We start from the raw sequence: 17,531 nt of genomic DNA, 5'->3' as shown, positions 1-17,531 counted from the left end.
TCTCCTCCCCCTCCCCTTCTCTCCTCTTCCACTTCCACCCTCCCTTCTCCTCCCTCCCCCATGCTCCCAGTTGTCTTTCTTAAATTGTTTTTTTAAGATTTTTAAATTTTTATGTGTGTGTATTTTCCCTGTGTTAATATATGTACACCACATTTATGTGTGGTGCCCACAAAGGTCAGAAGAGTGTATTGGATCTCCTGGAACTGAAGTTACATATAGTTGTAAACCACCATGTGAATGCTGGGAACTGAACATGTACCATCTGCGGAGGGAGCCAGAGCTTTTAACTGAAGAATCATCTCCAGCTACACTATTTTGCCTTTTTTTACCCTCTTTTGCCCTCTTCCCCCCCACTTCTCTTCCATGTCTTGAAGATTGGGTTTATCAGGCTGGCGAGATGGCTTATTTGGTAAACTTATTTGGTAAAGCATGAGGCCTCCATGGAAAACCCCAGCACTGGAGTCTGATTGTCAGAGATAAGTAGATCCCTGGAGCTCTGTGGTCAGCAGCCTGATGAGCTACAGGTATAATACAAGAACCTGTTTCAAAATAATTGCGTAGAGAACAAGCATGGAAGACACGTAACATCAATTTCTACCTTCCACCAGAATCACCTGCACATGCACCCATAGGCACATGTGCACACACCCATATGAACATATAATATAATACCCACACTCACACATACACACTAGAGTTATCTCTAGGCTCCTTTCCTCATTTTATCACTTACTGTTTCTCCCCTAGAAGGCAAGCGCTGACTTCTTATGTCTCTCCTCTGAAAGAGCCTTCTATTTATTAGGTAGATGCACTGCCGGAATTAACCCTTTTTTGAATTTGTACAAGGCAGCTTCAAAGGTCTCATCATATGACATTTTTCTTTTGCACTTCACAGATATTTTCATAATATATGTATAGGTCAATCCTGTAACCCATGCCTTATACCAAGAACTGTCCTTAATTATCTTAGTCCAATGGGATTTTTTTACATAAAATATTCCCCTTATCATGAATTCACACATTTGCTTGGCTACAGAGCACAATTTGTTGATTCCCTTTTCCTCAGCTTCTTCCTTACCATGCTTTGAACTCAGTAATAATGAAGTTTATTTGCCTCAAATATACCCTTGGAGAGAATATCAAAGCTCTGGATATAATAATTAGTCCTGGATTTTGAGATCACTGATGTAAGAGAAGCCAATCTGGGGAATATAGGTAGTTACCTTGTCACCCCATGGGTATAATTTATATTTTAAAATTTCATTTACTTATCTTATAAAAGAGCTGAGACTCTGATTTTAATCTAGTCACGATTTTCAATAGGCTGGAGAATAATTGACATACACAAATCAGACCTGCTTAAATAACCTGCACATTTTAAATCCAGAAAATTAATTCTCATTAGAACATGGCTCAAGATTAGATGAATGACCCTTGCTAGTGACAGTAATTGCTAAACTAATTGGAGGATTAGTCTGTTGAAAATGTGCTGGAAGATAGAAGGGGAAAAGAGGTCACTGGGAGCACTGAAGAGAAAGGAAAACCCGTTAAAATATGATTATTGAACTTGCTGGAAAAATCATGTTTCAGGGCTGTTAGTGATGCTTCTGTTGTTGTTCACATATAAATCTATAAACTGTTTTTATTTTCTGCTTTTTATTTTTTATTTCCTACTTTAAAAATGTCATAGGTGCCGTAAGCAAAATTTATTGAGAACAATAGCTTATACCAGCATCTGTGATGACAGTCCTTGCTACACAGGTTTAACATTACCAGTTTTTGTAGGAACCGCTTCAGTAGACAATTTTCCTCTCACTAGATCCAAAAGAATCTATGCTGCCTACCTAAAAATATGTTGTGGGGGCTAAATGTGTAAAAAGGACATTTACAGTCTACATGGTAGTCCTGGAAGCTTCTCATCCTGCCTAGATACAAATACAAATGTAACACTGTCACCTTGCAGTGACATCATAGCTTAAACTACAAGAGAATGGGGGTGGGGTGGGTGGATGAGAGCCCTGTTATTATGGCCTCTGTTTGCTAAATTACTTTTTTTTTAATTAGGAAGGTATTTAATCTTGGTGCATCTGTTCTAATGCTGGAGATGTGCTTATAGAGCCTGGCTAACAAATATACACAGAAACCTTAAGCTCTGTTGTTTGAGGTCATGGCTCCTGATTGCACAGCAATAAGCCATAGCCCTACTGGCATAATTCTAGAGCAGCTGTTCTTCTAAACCAAGTCTCCTTTAACCAAGCTTTAGCTCCAGTAAGCCGAATACTACGCTGTCTCCACACTTTGCCATTGTGACTGAAGCAACACAGGGCAGAGCTACATCTGTAGACTCTAAAAGAGAATAACGATTTACACTAGTCTCAAGTTCTGTGTTTTGGGACAATGTTTCCAGCACACCATTAAATCTTGTGTTTATTTGTATATGAATCCAGTATTACCCATTGTGCCTTAAAATGTCTATATTGAGACCTTATCTGCCTTGATAAGAGTATCTGACCCTTAGCATCCTTGACTGAAAGAATTCTCTAGTAGGTTCTATTGATGTATGAGGGTTTTAAAATAATTTATTCATATTTGCTATTTTAACCTCCAAATAATTATTTACTTCTGAATAATATGAGTAAAGTGGGTTTGAAAAAAGAACTGTTAGATATTACTCTTGGATCTGTGTATTGTCTAAACTTCAATCCCTCATTTGTTGACCAAAATATGATAATAACTAGCTAGTATATACTACATATACATAAGAAGTTTAATAGTCACCAAAAAGAAACAAATCTTGAACTTGTAAAGGAATAAAATACAAATCACCAATAGAGAAGGTCTTTGAGACCGATTATTTCATGAACTAAATATTATTTATCTGGAAAATGTGTATGAGCATGAGAGGTGAACAACGTTTAAGAGAAGTTAATGCATTAAAAGTTATTAGCTTGGCAGTGATGGTGCACGCCTTTAATCCCAGCACTCAGAAGATAGAGGCAGGCAGATCTCTGTGAGTTCAAGGCCAGTCTGGTCTACAAGAGCTAGTTCCAGGATGGACCCCAAAACTACAGAGAAACCATGTCTTGAAAAAAATAAGTTTTAAGTTCCAAAGTACCTTTTATTTTATACTCATATTAAGTAATTTCGTAGGAACTATGCAAGGAATTTGTGACTCATATGCCCATTCTGATAGCAGATATTTATCTATTTATCTACTGCCTTTTAAATATAGGGCACAGCTATTGCTGCCTTCATTCAGTGCCTCTTTTGTGCTCACTTTGGTACCTTCTTTCAGGGAACCAGTGTGTAGGCATCCACAACCAATCAAAGTAAATGTGTGCCTTGATGTCCTTTCCACCAGGTCTCCTCAAAATAGGAAGGATTTTCTTGGCTTGGGCCAAATACAATTTCCATTATTGATATTGCTTATATGTACTGAAGAAATGCAATTGCACCCTTAGCTTCTTTGTTGGACTCTTCTGCATAGAATGGGATGCTAAATGTTTCCACATTTTAATAGAATCAATCCTCTTCTGCCCACTCATTTTAACACAGGATAAAAATGACAGTGTCACACATAGAGAACAGAACACTCCTTTGGTTGCTTCAACGTTTTTTTTTCCTTCTCATTTTTGGCCTCATTTTCTTCTCTGCTGAGCTTTTGAGTCCAAATTTAGTAGGGATGACTAAGAAATTGTCAGGATGTGACAGAGAATTCAGTTCATTGAGTCCTTCCTTGCCATTTTCCAATAGTTGTAACAATTGCCAAGACTTCCTCTTAGCGTTGTAGGTGCCACATTATTCTTAACAGCTGTTAAATCACTCCTGCAAGATCTGTCCATGCAATGACAGCCTCCTTATAAATATAACTGAATTTATTCTGTGATATAAAGGAAATTCCCTGCAGACGTTTTGGAAGCTGATGCTCTAATAAGTCATGCAATTTTCAGTATTTAGTCTCAATCACTGCAATCCAACATTCATACTAGTCAACTGGACTACTGTGAGCTTGGGGGATACAGCAGGATAGATTTTGAAATACAAGTGTATATCTCCCATGCATGGGTACCATGCCAGTGATCTAGGTAGAGCCTCTGAGTGTCGATATAGATTTAATCAGTTCTGATTAAAAGAAATCACATGTGATCCAAAGAGGAATTATATTTAAAGTAGATCTTGAGGGATGAGGAGAAAACTAGGAGACAGAGAAAAAGAAGGATGAATTACTAAACAAGTAAATGGCATTTGGAAAGGCATGGGGGATCAAAGAATGGTGGTGACTGAATAGGAAACAACCAGTCATTAGTTGCTTTTATTATCTGCGAGGTGAAATCACCCAGAGTTTATGAGGAAGGGAACCTTACTTTAAGAAAACAAATACATCAGGAGAATAAGGAAGACCAATTATGAGATCCTTACAGTAGTTTGCTGAAGAGGTCCTAAAGTCATCTACTTGCCATAAGTATGCAAGGTGATGGCTATGGGAACATAAAGTAGAAAGCATATGAATGCACATGTTCCCTGGGTTTAAGTATGAGAAGCTGCAACTTGGTAGATTCCAGATAATAAAAGAAGAGTGGAAGGGAAAGTTGAGGATGGGATAAGTGTTGACCCGTGCTTCAACCATTATTCTTTATTTCTGAGTTAAATTCTTTCCCATGCTTCAAGACTCAGATATAATCATCTCTTCTGTCTATGAAACTGTCCTTAGTGTCCTTGTCAGAATTAAGTCTGACTTCTTCCTCTCTTCTCAGACAATATATATATATATATATATATATTCCTGAACTTCCTGTACTTCTGGCAGTACATACATCTTGTGTGCTAGTCATTTGCCTGATCCTTTCAGATAGAGAGAAGAGTATGTATTAATTATCACTGAATTTTTTTAGTGTCATTCAGATATGTAATAGACCATCTGAAAATGTATATAAAATTAATGAATAATCGCTGCTATCACACATAATGCTAAGCATGGCACGGTATGCTTGGGAGACTTAACTTACGACACATTTTGGTCCCATCTACTCATTCTATAGTCAGGAATATTTTCTCATGTGGTTTGCTGTGGGACAATGGTCTTGTACCCTGTCACTTACATTGTTTTAATATAACACTTATTGGCCAGTAGCCAGGCAGGAAGTAGAGGCAACCAGAATAGGAGAATTCTAGAAAGAGAAAAGGTTCAGTCTACAGTTGTAACCCAGTCACGGAGGAAGCAAGATGAGAAGGCCTCACTGATAAAAGCTACCAAGCCAAGTGGCGATCACAGACAAGAATTATGGGCTAATTTAAGATAAAAGAATTAGTTAATAAGAAGCCTGAGCTAATAGGTCAACCAGTTTATATTAATGGAGACCTCTGTGTGTTTCTTTGAAACTGAATAACTGCAGGACCGGGTGGGCATTTCAGAGGGCCTCTGTTGGAGTTTCCTCTGAGTAGTTGGATTCTCTGGGCCAGAGGTTGAAGAGTGTCAGCTAACTTGGTCATCTGTAGTATCCAACAGATTTTCCAGCAAATTATTTCTGACATTTTATGAAAGGATAATCTACTTTCCAAGGAAGAATATTTTATCCAAGTGATGATTTAATTCCCAAGTACTCCAGATATTTTCCTCATCACTAGAGAAACTTTGGCTTTCTCTATGTTGAGAAATCCCACAAAACAGAAATTTTCAGAACCCATAAATAGCACTCCTTTAAGTTTCTCCCATGTGACAGTTGCCCCAGAAGTACATTTCTGCTTTAGTAGGTTGAATTTGTGTGAATCCTGGAAGATCTATGGTGTATTCCTAGACTGAATGAAATAACCCCCAAATATACTTGACCAAGTACATTCTGCCTAGCAATTAGGGACAACAGACATAGTACTGAAGGAGGCAGGGTTTAATAAAAAAGAAAAGAAAATTGGTTGCAAGCTTCCCTTTCAGAAAAATGCTGAGAAATGTGTTCGCCTTCACTAAAGTAACTTTTAGAACATTTCAAATCTTGTTGCTCAGCTGGCATATATACTGAGCATGATATTAAATGTGAAAATGAAGGAAAGAAGAAACACAGAGACATTGCTTTAAAAAGACCAGTAGCCTAGAAAACATGCACAACAAGGCTTTGTAAACACTGGCAAAAGTATCAACTGTTGTTCCTGCTAACATCTCAGCAAATTAGGGAAAAGATCTGATAACATCATTTGTATCTACTTTATTCTCCTTGTTATTTTCTACTCCAAGTGACCATTCTGCTACTCAATGAATTTTCTTATAGGTTAAAGTCTACTGTTTTATTTAGCTTAGAAATGACCACTTTAATATATGTGTATTCCATGTATATGTGCATATATACACCCAATATTAAATGAAGGCTGATTTTTGTCCTTCAAACAATCTACTATGCTTAGAAAACTTTCATCTGAATGACCCATTCTAAAGAAAACATGCCACAGTCCAATACAGAAAACCATAACTCCAGGGTTAAAGTCCTCTGCTTGTGTTTGTTCATAGAATTCCTGTAAAGTCTTTACTACCATATTGATTTGCTGGTGACTGTTAATTTATGAAAATAATAAGGTTAGAGGTAAATTCTCTTTTGAATTAAGATCCAATAAACTAAAAAAAAATCAATTCTATTTACCTTATTGTGAAAAATAAGCTTTTTTTGTACAACTATTTTAGAAAACTAGGCAACAAGCATCCTAATACTGCTTTAATATTCAGGCAACTGATAACCATAATATATGGTAACCTGAGAATTTATGAAAATTCTATGTCGGGTGAGATGGCTCAGCAGGCAAAGATGCTTGGCACACAAAGCCTAAGTTCAGTCCCCAAATTGTAAATGGAAGTGGAAGGAGTGAACATATTTGTTTTCTGCCCGCCACATGTGAGCTAGACACATCACACACACCACTCACACACACAATAATAATGATATAAAAATAAATGCAAACGAAATCTTATTTTCCTTTTGATTATTGTTAAGGGAAACAAGACCAAGACTCCTATAACAGCTTTATGCTTGTCTTCCAATCCCTTTACTCTTCAATTAGTCCAGCATACATTTATGTGGCTTTCCAAATCTGCAAATTGCTTACTAGAGGGAGCCAATCACTGATCAGCCACATTTTCACTTTGGGTGTTCTCTTAGAAGATAACATAAATTGCTACATGTTGTCTTTTGTTTTCCGGTGGTAATAATTTGTCCTATTCTAATAGAATACCCTTCATACAAGTTTTAACAAAGTATTATCTAAATTCCTGAAATGCATTTTTCTATCTACTCTACCTGAAATTCACACCCTTACGAATACTGATTTTTTTGTTTATTTACCTTTGTTGCAGGAACATTTCACACCTGAATGCAAATTCAAAGAATCAGTGTTTGAAAATTATTATGTGACATACTCGTCGATGATCTACCGTCAGCAGCAGTCAGGCCGCGGGTGGTATCTGGGCCTGAACAAAGAAGGAGAGATCATGAAAGGCAACCACGTGAAGAAGAACAAGCCCGCAGCACATTTTCTGCCCAAACCACTGAAAGGTAAATTTGATAGCCTATGGATTCTGCTATGAACGTTACTAGTTTAAATAATTCTTTTCATCCTTTTGTATGTGAAACATAATTCTTCCATATTAGGACATCTATACATACATTTTCAAGCATTTCACAGCACTAAAAACCATCAAGGCCAAAATGTAAAAGCCATGCCAACATTCAGACATGGACAGTGGCATCTACTCTTATTTTAACTTAACCATAGTAACACCTTTCTTAGAAGTAAGTACCTAAATTACAAACTGAAGACAACTAAGAACCCTGAATTATACCAAAATGACTTGTAGAGATTAACCATGGAGTTTAAAATGTATACATATTTAAACTTTGTAGGAAAAACCCCTTGGTCAATATAGTCTTAAGGGTCAATATAGTCTTTCATAGTTTTTTTTTTTTCAGATTAAGAGAAATAAAAGAGCGATCTCAGGGTTTCTATTGCAGTGGTAAAACAATATAACCTATATAACCTAAGACAACTTGGGAAACAATAGGTTTATTAATCTTACACTTCCACCTCACAGTGCATCGTCCGTGGAAGTTAGGACAGAAACTCACACAGGACAGGACCTGGAGGCAGAACCTGATGCAGAGGACATGAAAAGATGTTGCTTACTGACTTGCTCCTCATGTCTTGCCCAGCCTGCTTTCTTATAGCACCAAGATCCTCCAGCTCAGCCCTGTTTCTTATCAGCCAAGGGTGGCACTGTCAAAAGTGGTCTAGACCCTCCCATGTCAATCATCAATCAATGAAACTCCCCCATAGGCTTAGTAGGTCCAGTCTGATGGGAGAATTTTCTTAGCTGAGGTCTTTTCTTCCTAAATAATTCTAACGTGTCAAATTGAAATAAAATTAGCCAGCACAATTGACTACTTATAAATTTGATACACAAATACATCACTGCTCAACTAGAACCTTCCCTTTCTTATTTGTCCCCATGATGGCATGTCAATATTAGTATCACAGTATACAACATTCCAATTTTTTAAAGTCCTATGGTCTTTAAATTTTCAAACATTTTAAAAGTTCAGCCTCTTCAAAACGTCCAATATCTCTTTCAAGTTCAAACTATTTTTAGACTATCTAAAGTCAAATCCCAAAACTCTTTCTAAAATACCTAAAGTCTTTTAACTGTGAGCTTCTGTAAAATCAAAAACAAATTATGTACTTTCTTACTATAAGAAGGAATAAACATAGGACAGTCACAATCAAATCAAAGCAAAACAAATATTCAACAACGTAAAAAGTTTGGTGTTTGATGTTTGGGACCAATTTACGATGCTCTTTGTTCAAAAACTGCCTTGGATGCAGCCCTTCTTAAGCTTTGCTATTCATAGCATATACAAGCTATCTTGTAGATTCAACCCAGCTGTGCTCCACAGCTGGTGCTCTCCTTGATGGTTATGCCATGTTACTAGCATCTCCAAAAATGTTAACATTTCTATTCCACCTGGGCTGTACCTTCACCAATAGTTTCTTTGGGGCTCTTCTCATCAGGGACTCTTACCCTGCACATGGGGTCAATCCTCAATGTTTTTCAACTACCACTTCAATCCTGGAACTTCTACTTCAACTGAAATTCACCAATGGCCTCTCCTGACCTCTCACAGTGCAAAACCTTATCTGCTGTCTGTTAACCCTTCTTGTCTTCAAAACTAGTAACACCTGGTAAACACACATCATCTATTTTGACTACCAGCACAAGGTACAGCCTTGGCCACCTTTGAACCGTAGCTCTGTGTGCTGCCCCTAAGCCAACACTTCCCAGATGCTGGTATCTTCTTAATTACATCATATTCATTAACCTATCTGACAGGTATCAATTGCCCCAATAAAGCAAAAGTTTTACATTGGTGGGTCTTCATTTAAAATATCAAGTAGGTCCATAGAGTCTTTAACGTACACTCAAAAATTCCCTCTGAAACTTCACGAGCCAGGCTTCCATTATCTGCACTGTTCTATATTCTTTTTTCTCACTACAACTCCCTAAGTTTTGAACAATCAATGGCTTTTCCAGTCCAACATCCCAAAGTTCACGGTCTTCCCTAACACATGCTCAGGTCTGTCACAGAAATACCTAATGATCTGATACCAATTTCTTTTTTTAGTTAAGGTTACTGTTTGCTGAGATAAAGCACTATTACCCAAAGCAACTTGGGCGAGAAAGGGTTTATTTCACTTCCACTCCACACCACAGGACATCATAAAAAGCGGGAACATAGAGGCAAGGACTAAAGCGAAGGTCATAGAGAAATGCTGTTTCGTGACTTGTTCAGCCTGCTTCCTTACAGCACTCAGTACCATCAGCTCAGTGGTGGCACCACCCACACATAGGCCCTCTTGCATCAATCAAAAATGCCACAAGCAAGCTTATAGTTCAATCTCCTGGGGGCATTTTCTTAATTAAGGTTCTCTCCTCCCAAATAACTCTGGCTTGTGTCAGGATAGGACAAACCTAGCCAAAATAGATATAAAGATAAAACTGGTAATAGCAATATCAGTGGAGAGGTCATAGACACCAGACAGAAAATACAAACAAAATAGAAGAAATTACCCACATGAGATCACAGTAGAGGCTTAAAGTAGTAGTGATTCCCTTTACCCCCAGACATATTCACACTTATTGAAATACGTGTCACATTGTGTTTTACAACTCATTTCCTGGGCCAGAATATCCAAGTTCAGGTTCTAGCTTCATTTTCACTATCTGGGAGATGGGACTGTATTTGTGTTTGTTTGAACTGAAGTCTCAACTATATAACTTTCTTTCTCCTCCCAGTTGGCCTCAAATTCATGATCTTCCTTCCTAAACCTCCAAAGTACAAAAATATCAGCATTTGCAACCATGCCCCAATGTTAACTGAATGATTTTGAAATAGTCCTTACCTACATGTGCCTCATGATTATCAGTAAAATGTAAGGAAGAGAATTCACTGGGCTACTTAGTGATACCAGAGCATCCTAGGCTACAATCAGAATCTATCTCTAATAAAAAAAAATGAGTTTCTATATATAGCATTCTTACAAGGTGATGAAAGTACTTCACAGGTATACGCTAGGACTGTGATGTATAGCCCAACAATAATAATTGTGACCATTTTTTTCCTAAGAATCATACTAATACTTTTAATCTTAGAGAGTTTCATTTAAAGTATAATAGAAATCAACGTTTTAAAATGTGTAGTTTTACTATTATACTTTCTCAGTGTGTTATAGATTATATTTAAATATCTGAGATCTTTATTAAATGTGTTTTCATTATTCCCTGCATATAAAACTGTGAGTGATAAAAATTAGGTATTAAAATCCTTTATGTATGACTATATGAGGACTAGAATTCATTTAATTTAATCTCATCCACATTGCTAAATACTTGTATGTTTAAGTTAAGACATAGAAACTTAGAACAATACAAAATTTTTGCGTTTGTTCCTTTTCAATTATGAAAATTAAATCTTTTGATAATTAAAAGCTGTTTATTGTTTATAAGAATATATATATATTGCAGAATATATATATTGCAGAATGACTAAGTTGAGATGATGAACACGAGCTTTGCCCCTGGACTTAGAAGTTTTAAAATGTAAACACCGGATCTATTTTAGAAATTTGGAACAGTGAAATACATAAAAGGCCTTTTTCCACCATCTCTGTGCTTTTCAGTGGCCATGTATAAGGAGCCGTCTCTGCATGATCTCACGGAGTTCTCCCGATCTGGAAGTGGGACCCCGACCAAGAGCAGAAGCGTCTCCGGTGTGCTGAATGGAGGCAAATCCATGAGCCACAATGAATCAACGTAACCAGTGAGGGCAAAACGAGGGCTCCATAACAGAACCTTATGTCCAGGTGCTGTTGAATTCTTCTAGCAGTCCTTCATCCAAAAGTTCAAACTTCTCATTGAGATTTAACATGCACACAGGCAGAGTTCCCTATTCTATCTGCCATTAGACCTTGTTATCATCCATACTAAAGCCCCATAATTTAGAGTCAGCTTGTGCAAAAGAATGCCAAGCATTATCAATGAACTAAATCTGGAATAAGGACTGCCAAATATTCTCATGATCTCACCTATACTTTGGGGATAACAGCAAAAATATTTCACAGCACTAGTGCTGGTCAATTTGATTCCCAACTAAGAAAATTTGAAAGACCACAACTATTCTTTAAAAAAAAAAAAACAAAATAAAATTAACTGCTTAAATGTTTTGTAGTGGCAAACGAATTCTGTGAACTGTGTTGTTTTCTTGGCTTCATGTTTTCTATCTATGCTTGATTCAAATGTACTCTTTAATATAGTGAAACTATACGATTTCTGAAATTCTGTGGTTCTATCCACTCTGTCACTTAATCAAAAACAACCAAATTCAAGGTTAAATCTGAATTGGCATAGCAGGCTCAAGGTAGCAGTATTATCATGGGTTGTTTTCTCTCTCCCTCTCCCTCTCCACCTTTATCCCTACCCTCTTCTCCCTTTCTCTCTCTTTTTGCTGTTAATTAGAACTGTAGTATTCTGGTCAAGTTTTTGTGCTGTACTTTGTGCGTAGAAATTGAGTTGTATTGTCAATTGCAGTCAGTATAGATAAATTGAAACAGGATTATCCTCAAGTGTAGATTACTCTTAATTCCATTTGTGTGTCATGTTTATCTATCGTTGTGGCTTCTTGTATAAAGACAGGAACTGTGGAACAGTGGTGTTTTCTCTTGTGTTGTTCAAATAAGAACTGTATCATCTGTACAGGTACAAGTCCTTCTGTTCTCGTACTTGGCACGTGACCATTGTATTATGTACAAGGAAATGTTGAGACTGGTTCCCCCTAAACAACATATATTATACTTGCTATTGGAAAAGTGTTTAAGACTTAGCTAGGTTTCCATTTAGATCTTCATATCTGTTGCATGGAAGAAAGTTGGAATCTTGGCATAGAGTTGCATGATATGTAAGATTTTGTGCATTAATAATTGTTTAAAATCTGTGTTCCAAAAGCGGACATAGCATGTACAGGCAGTTTTCTGCCCTGTGCACAAAACGTTTAAAAAGTTGTTTAATATTTGTTGTTGTATACCCAAATACGCACCAAATAAACTCTTTATATTCATTCAAAGAAGAAAAAACTTCAACGTGTTTTTATTATCCATTGTATGCTATCAAGTATATTATAAACTGGATTTAAAAACTAAATTTCATAGATAAGGCCACTAGCTTCAGATAAGCTATAATATAAACATCTGTTTTCACATGAACGCTCTTTACAGTGTGTCAGATTGGGCATTCAGAAATCAAAGTGTACAAGGATCTATGGTTTTCCATCCCTTCTGCATTCACAGTGTCATCACTGTCCCTTTGCCTCACTCCTGTCTTATGTAGAGGAAAAACACAAGACTAAATAGCTAACTTCTTCTCTACCTGGGAGGGTAGAAGGAAAATACAAGCCTTCCTTCCTATGGATGCCTTTTTTCTAGCTCTCTAGAGCTCCTGATGTCTGACAATAAAGGCTTTGGGAGTAGTCAACATGGGAAGAATGGTGGCACAAACCAAACAAAGGGGTGTGTTTCAAAGCATATATAACATAGTTACCATGGCACCAAGAGTTTTTTTTTCTTCTTTTTCTCATTTTTTTATTAAAAATTTTCATCTTCTCCCCTCCTCCTCCCCCTTCCCTCCCCTCCCCTCCCTTCCACCCATACCCCCACTCCTCCCCTCTCCAAGACAAAGAGCCATCAGGGTTCCCTTCACTATGTTAAGTCCAAGGTCCTCCCAGCTCCCCCTAAGTCCAGGAAGGTGAGCAACCAAACTGACAAGGCTCACAGTGAGCCCGTCCATGCTGTAGAGTTCATGCTCATTGCCGTTGTCCTTGGTTTCTCAGTCCTCCTCCACCATCAGCCACATTCAAAGAGTCCCGTTTGGTCCCCTGTTCCATCAGTCCCATTCCAACTGGACTTGGTGGTCTCCCATTAGATCTGTCCCACAGTCTCAATGGGTAAACGCACTCCTCACGGTCCTGACTTCCTTGCTCATGATCTCCCTCCTTTTGCTCCTCATCAGGACCTTGGGAGCTCAGTCTGGTGCTCCTATGTGGGGCTCTGTCATTTTCTCCATCCAATGCCAGGTGAAGGTTCTATGGTGATATGCAAGATATTCATGAGTATGGCAATAGGATCTGTACATTTCTGGCACCCTCTCCTCAGCTGCCCAAGGACCTAGCTGGGGGCATCTTCCTGGACACCTGGGAACCCCTCTAGAGTCAAGTCTCTGCGAACCCTAGAATGGCTCCCTTAACTAAGATATATAATTCCTTGTTCCCATATCCACCCTTCCTATATCCCAACCATCCTATTCCCCCAAGCTCTTCCCATCCTCCACTTCACAATTTTCTCTCCCCATCCCCCCATCCCCCATCCCACCCCACCCCACAAGATTGCCGGGCACCAAGAGGTTTTACAGAGAAATAAAGGTGATGGTTCCCAAGATATTGGGGCCGGATCAGCAGCAGCTCCTCACCATTCTCATCTGTAGACAGAAGTTTCTGTCCATCCCAGTCACATAGACATTCAATCCCCAGTAAAGACACAAAGGCTTATATTAATTATAATCTGTTCGGCCTATTAGCTCAGGCTTATTATTAACTAGCTCTTACAACTTAATTTAACCCAAAATTCTTATTTATGTTTAGCCACGTGGCTTGGTATGTTTTGTCAATGGCATTCTCATCTTGCTTCCTCTGCATCTGGCTGGTGACTGCATCTCTGCCTTTCCTCTTTCCAGTATTCTCGTAGTCTGTTTTTCCTGCCTATACTTCCTGCCTGACTACTGGTCAATCAGTGTTTTATTAAACCAATATTAGTGACAAATATTTGCAGTTACAAGAGCATTATCCCACAGCACTTAGCCCAGTTACTTTCTGGCTTCATTTTAAGGCCTGCTCCTCTTGCTTAATCCTGTCAAAGCTCAGAAGCATAACTGCAGGAGGTAAAGCTCTTGTCTGTCTTGAACTCAAAGGCTCTTGTATAAGCACCAGTACATTCACTTTGCTCCCTATGCTGATCTCCCTTTGCCCAAGCAACTTAATTTTTTTTGGGGGGGGGGGGCGCTGTTTGGGTTGTTGATCTTATTTTTCCATTGTTCAGTAAAGTGGTAAGTTACTGGTCATGAACATATCAGCACTTTGTTGTGTCAGGGAAGCCCTTCAAGTACAAAAAGGATCAAAATGGTCAGTAACAAAGTATACTCTCAGAAGAGTTCTCTTTAAGCTACCTTGCTTTTCATTTTATTTTGTTTTGTTCAAGCAAAGTCTCACTATGTACTCATAGCTGGCATAGAACCTACTATGGTAGACCAGGATGGCCAGGAATTCACTGTAATTCACCTATGTCTGCTTGAAATTCTTTTGAACAGTTTTCATTTATTAAAACAAGTAAACAAAGAATTCAAAGAATTCAGAACCCTCTATAAGTAGCTGTGATTGTCCATGCTTTACTGCATGTGTATGTGTGTTTATGTATACACACACACACACACACACACACACACACACACACATTCTTTATGGTAAAAATATTGGTACTACCACATGCTTTATGAAAGTAAAAACATAAAACAACTCTATCATGAAACAAAAGACTGAAAACACTGTTGCTTCTATGAGTTTCACACAAATCAGGTTCATCAGGGAGGATCAGAAGTCCCAGATTGCTGGAGCTTTACTTCCAGTGGTCCTAATTTATAGTGGGGCCAAGAGTTTGAAATTCTATCTAGTCTTTTTGTTGTACTGAACTGCACTCTTCCCCTTCTTTGAATTAAAGGTATGAGTCCATTGCATGCTACAGAGTCACCAAGATAAGGAGTTCTGCGTAACTTTAAAAAACTTAGAATATACAAGGCAGACAATCAAGCCTTATTTTCACAGAGCACCTTAAGAACCACAGTGGAGGAGTGGCCCTCAAACATTTTGTCAGTCTTAGAATCCCACTGTAGTATACACTTGCTTGGTTTTAAACTGGCTCTGAGAAATCTCCTGAAGTGGGTGGTGGCTGTAGTTTGGAAAAACAATGTTCTATGGCATAGCACCTGGCCTCACATTACCAGAGGGAATATGTATAGCTAAGCCTTACACTGTGTAGAGCCTAGAATCAAATGTGGAGAATATTAGTTTCTTCATGATAAATGCAGTTCTGTGAAAACAAAACAAGTTCTCTTCCAACCATGTACCTTAAGAGGGCTCAGGTACATGTTTTTTAAGCATTCATTTCTCAACTGAATATGTGGATAGGGTGAATATTTAATAAGTGCATCTTTCCATCTGTGGAGGCTGATTATAATCATTCTGTGCATGAGTGGTGGTAGACTCAGAACAGATAATCACTTCGAATAAATTTCATCCTAAAGTGCCTTAAAAGCCTCATAAGTTGAAGTGCACTATTTGTGGGTTAAACTGATAGGTGCTCTCACTAGGATGATTCAGAAATATCCAGCTTTCTACCAACAATCTCATCAAGAAATCTATACATTGTCTATCATATTTTCAAAATTCTTTCAACCTCTATTCAATGCCAGCTCCATCTTATAAGTATTGATTGCAGCAGAATCTCACTAGCTAGTGCGAAAACCTAGACTGGATCATAGTAGTGCCATAAGATAAAATGATTTCTAGTTACAAAAAGAATTGTTTAGTTGTAGCTAAGACAGGGCACTATAACCCCAAATTCATAATCTTATTTATAAATATAATTTGTCATGACTCTATACACAAAATATTGTACCATGGTATGGCCTGCTACATTAGCTATTCTGGAATGAAAGATGCCTAGGTATCCTGCCATGAAAGTACCTGGTTACTATTCAAGATTTCTCTATTGCCTCAGGTGTACTTCACTTCTTAATTGTTAAGAATCCTATAGACAGTAATGCACTCAAAGAGTTGCCTATATATTGATGACAGAGAAAGATTACATAGCACTACTGGGTCAAACAGTCCATCAGCCCCTGCCATCTAATAGCTATGACTAAAAGCATATGCTATGGTGTTTGTTTTCTACAAGGGCATTATTTAGCTATGCTGAGGATTAGATCTCAATTCTAGGCAAATACTCTACTACGGAGCTGAATCCACAGTCCTTTGTATATAGACATTCAGTTGGTTTTTGTTGTTGTTTTGCTTCTATTGAGATTTTCATACAGTGTATTTTCATCAGATGAACTGTAGCTCCTCTCAGATACAACCTTATCCTTCCCAATTTTCCATCTTTTTTTAACCCATGAAGTCCAGTCCATGCTACTCAAAAGCTCAGAAGTGAGGGGCCAGCCATGTGAGCCCTTCCCCTAACCATGCTAGAATGTTGACTTACTTTATCTTGTACAGCTATAACATAGGTAACCCCAGCTGCTGAGACTTAATGAGTGTGGCGTTATTGTCATATTCAAAAGGCATTATTTCAGTATGATTCTCCCTGACCTTACTATCTTTCCACCAACTCTACCATAATGGTCCCTGAGCCTTAGGATGAAGATGTATGATATAGATGCCCCATTTATGGTTGACATGTTATCACTGACATTTTATTCTCTGCACACTGACCAGTTGTGAGTTGCTGAATTAATTGCTGTCAAATGCACAAACAAAGAGCTGTGCTAATCTATGTGTCTAAAGATGGATTTAGAAATCTGTCTGATACCATGTCTATTCAGCTGAACAATCAGAGTAGGTTCATTAATGGGATGTATGAACTTCCTCACCATAGATTCTATTTATTTATTTATTTTTAATTAAAAATTTCCACCTCCTCCTCACCATAGATTCTTGACCAGATTTACAGTACTTTGTGTTTCAGCTGGTGTTGTCGACCTTCAATCCAATAGTATAGAGATTGGTTATACCCAAACATTTATACAACTATTGCATCCATGGGTAAATCTTGCCATGATAGTCACTGTAGCACAAATTCTAATTGGTTTTAATAATAAAAACCCAGAGTCAGATATAGGGGTTAAT

The 17,531-nt window shown here is 37.9% G+C and overlaps 1 protein-coding gene across 2 annotated transcripts in view; it reads left to right on the top strand.

Annotated features, from left to right (window-relative positions):
* Fgf13 (fibroblast growth factor 13) overlaps positions 1-11,596 on the top strand; it is a 498,994-nt gene extending 487,398 nt beyond the window's left edge. For both annotated transcript variants that reach the window (XM_042054385.1, XM_038316830.1), the window contains 2 exons: positions 7,334-7,532; positions 11,209-11,596. In XM_042054385.1, the coding sequence (XP_041910319.1) occupies positions 7,334-7,532; positions 11,209-11,345 (336 nt within the window). In that variant the 3' untranslated portion in view covers positions 11,346-11,596. The remainder of the gene's footprint in view (positions 1-7,333; positions 7,533-11,208) is intronic.
* Positions 11,597-17,531: the final 5,935 nt, after the last annotated feature.

This window comes from Arvicola amphibius, chromosome X, assembly GCF_903992535.2.
Source record: "Arvicola amphibius chromosome X, mArvAmp1.2, whole genome shotgun sequence".
NCBI classification, from domain to species: Eukaryota; Metazoa; Chordata; class Mammalia; order Rodentia; family Cricetidae; genus Arvicola; species Arvicola amphibius.
This window is presented reverse-complemented; position numbering and strand designations above follow the sequence as displayed.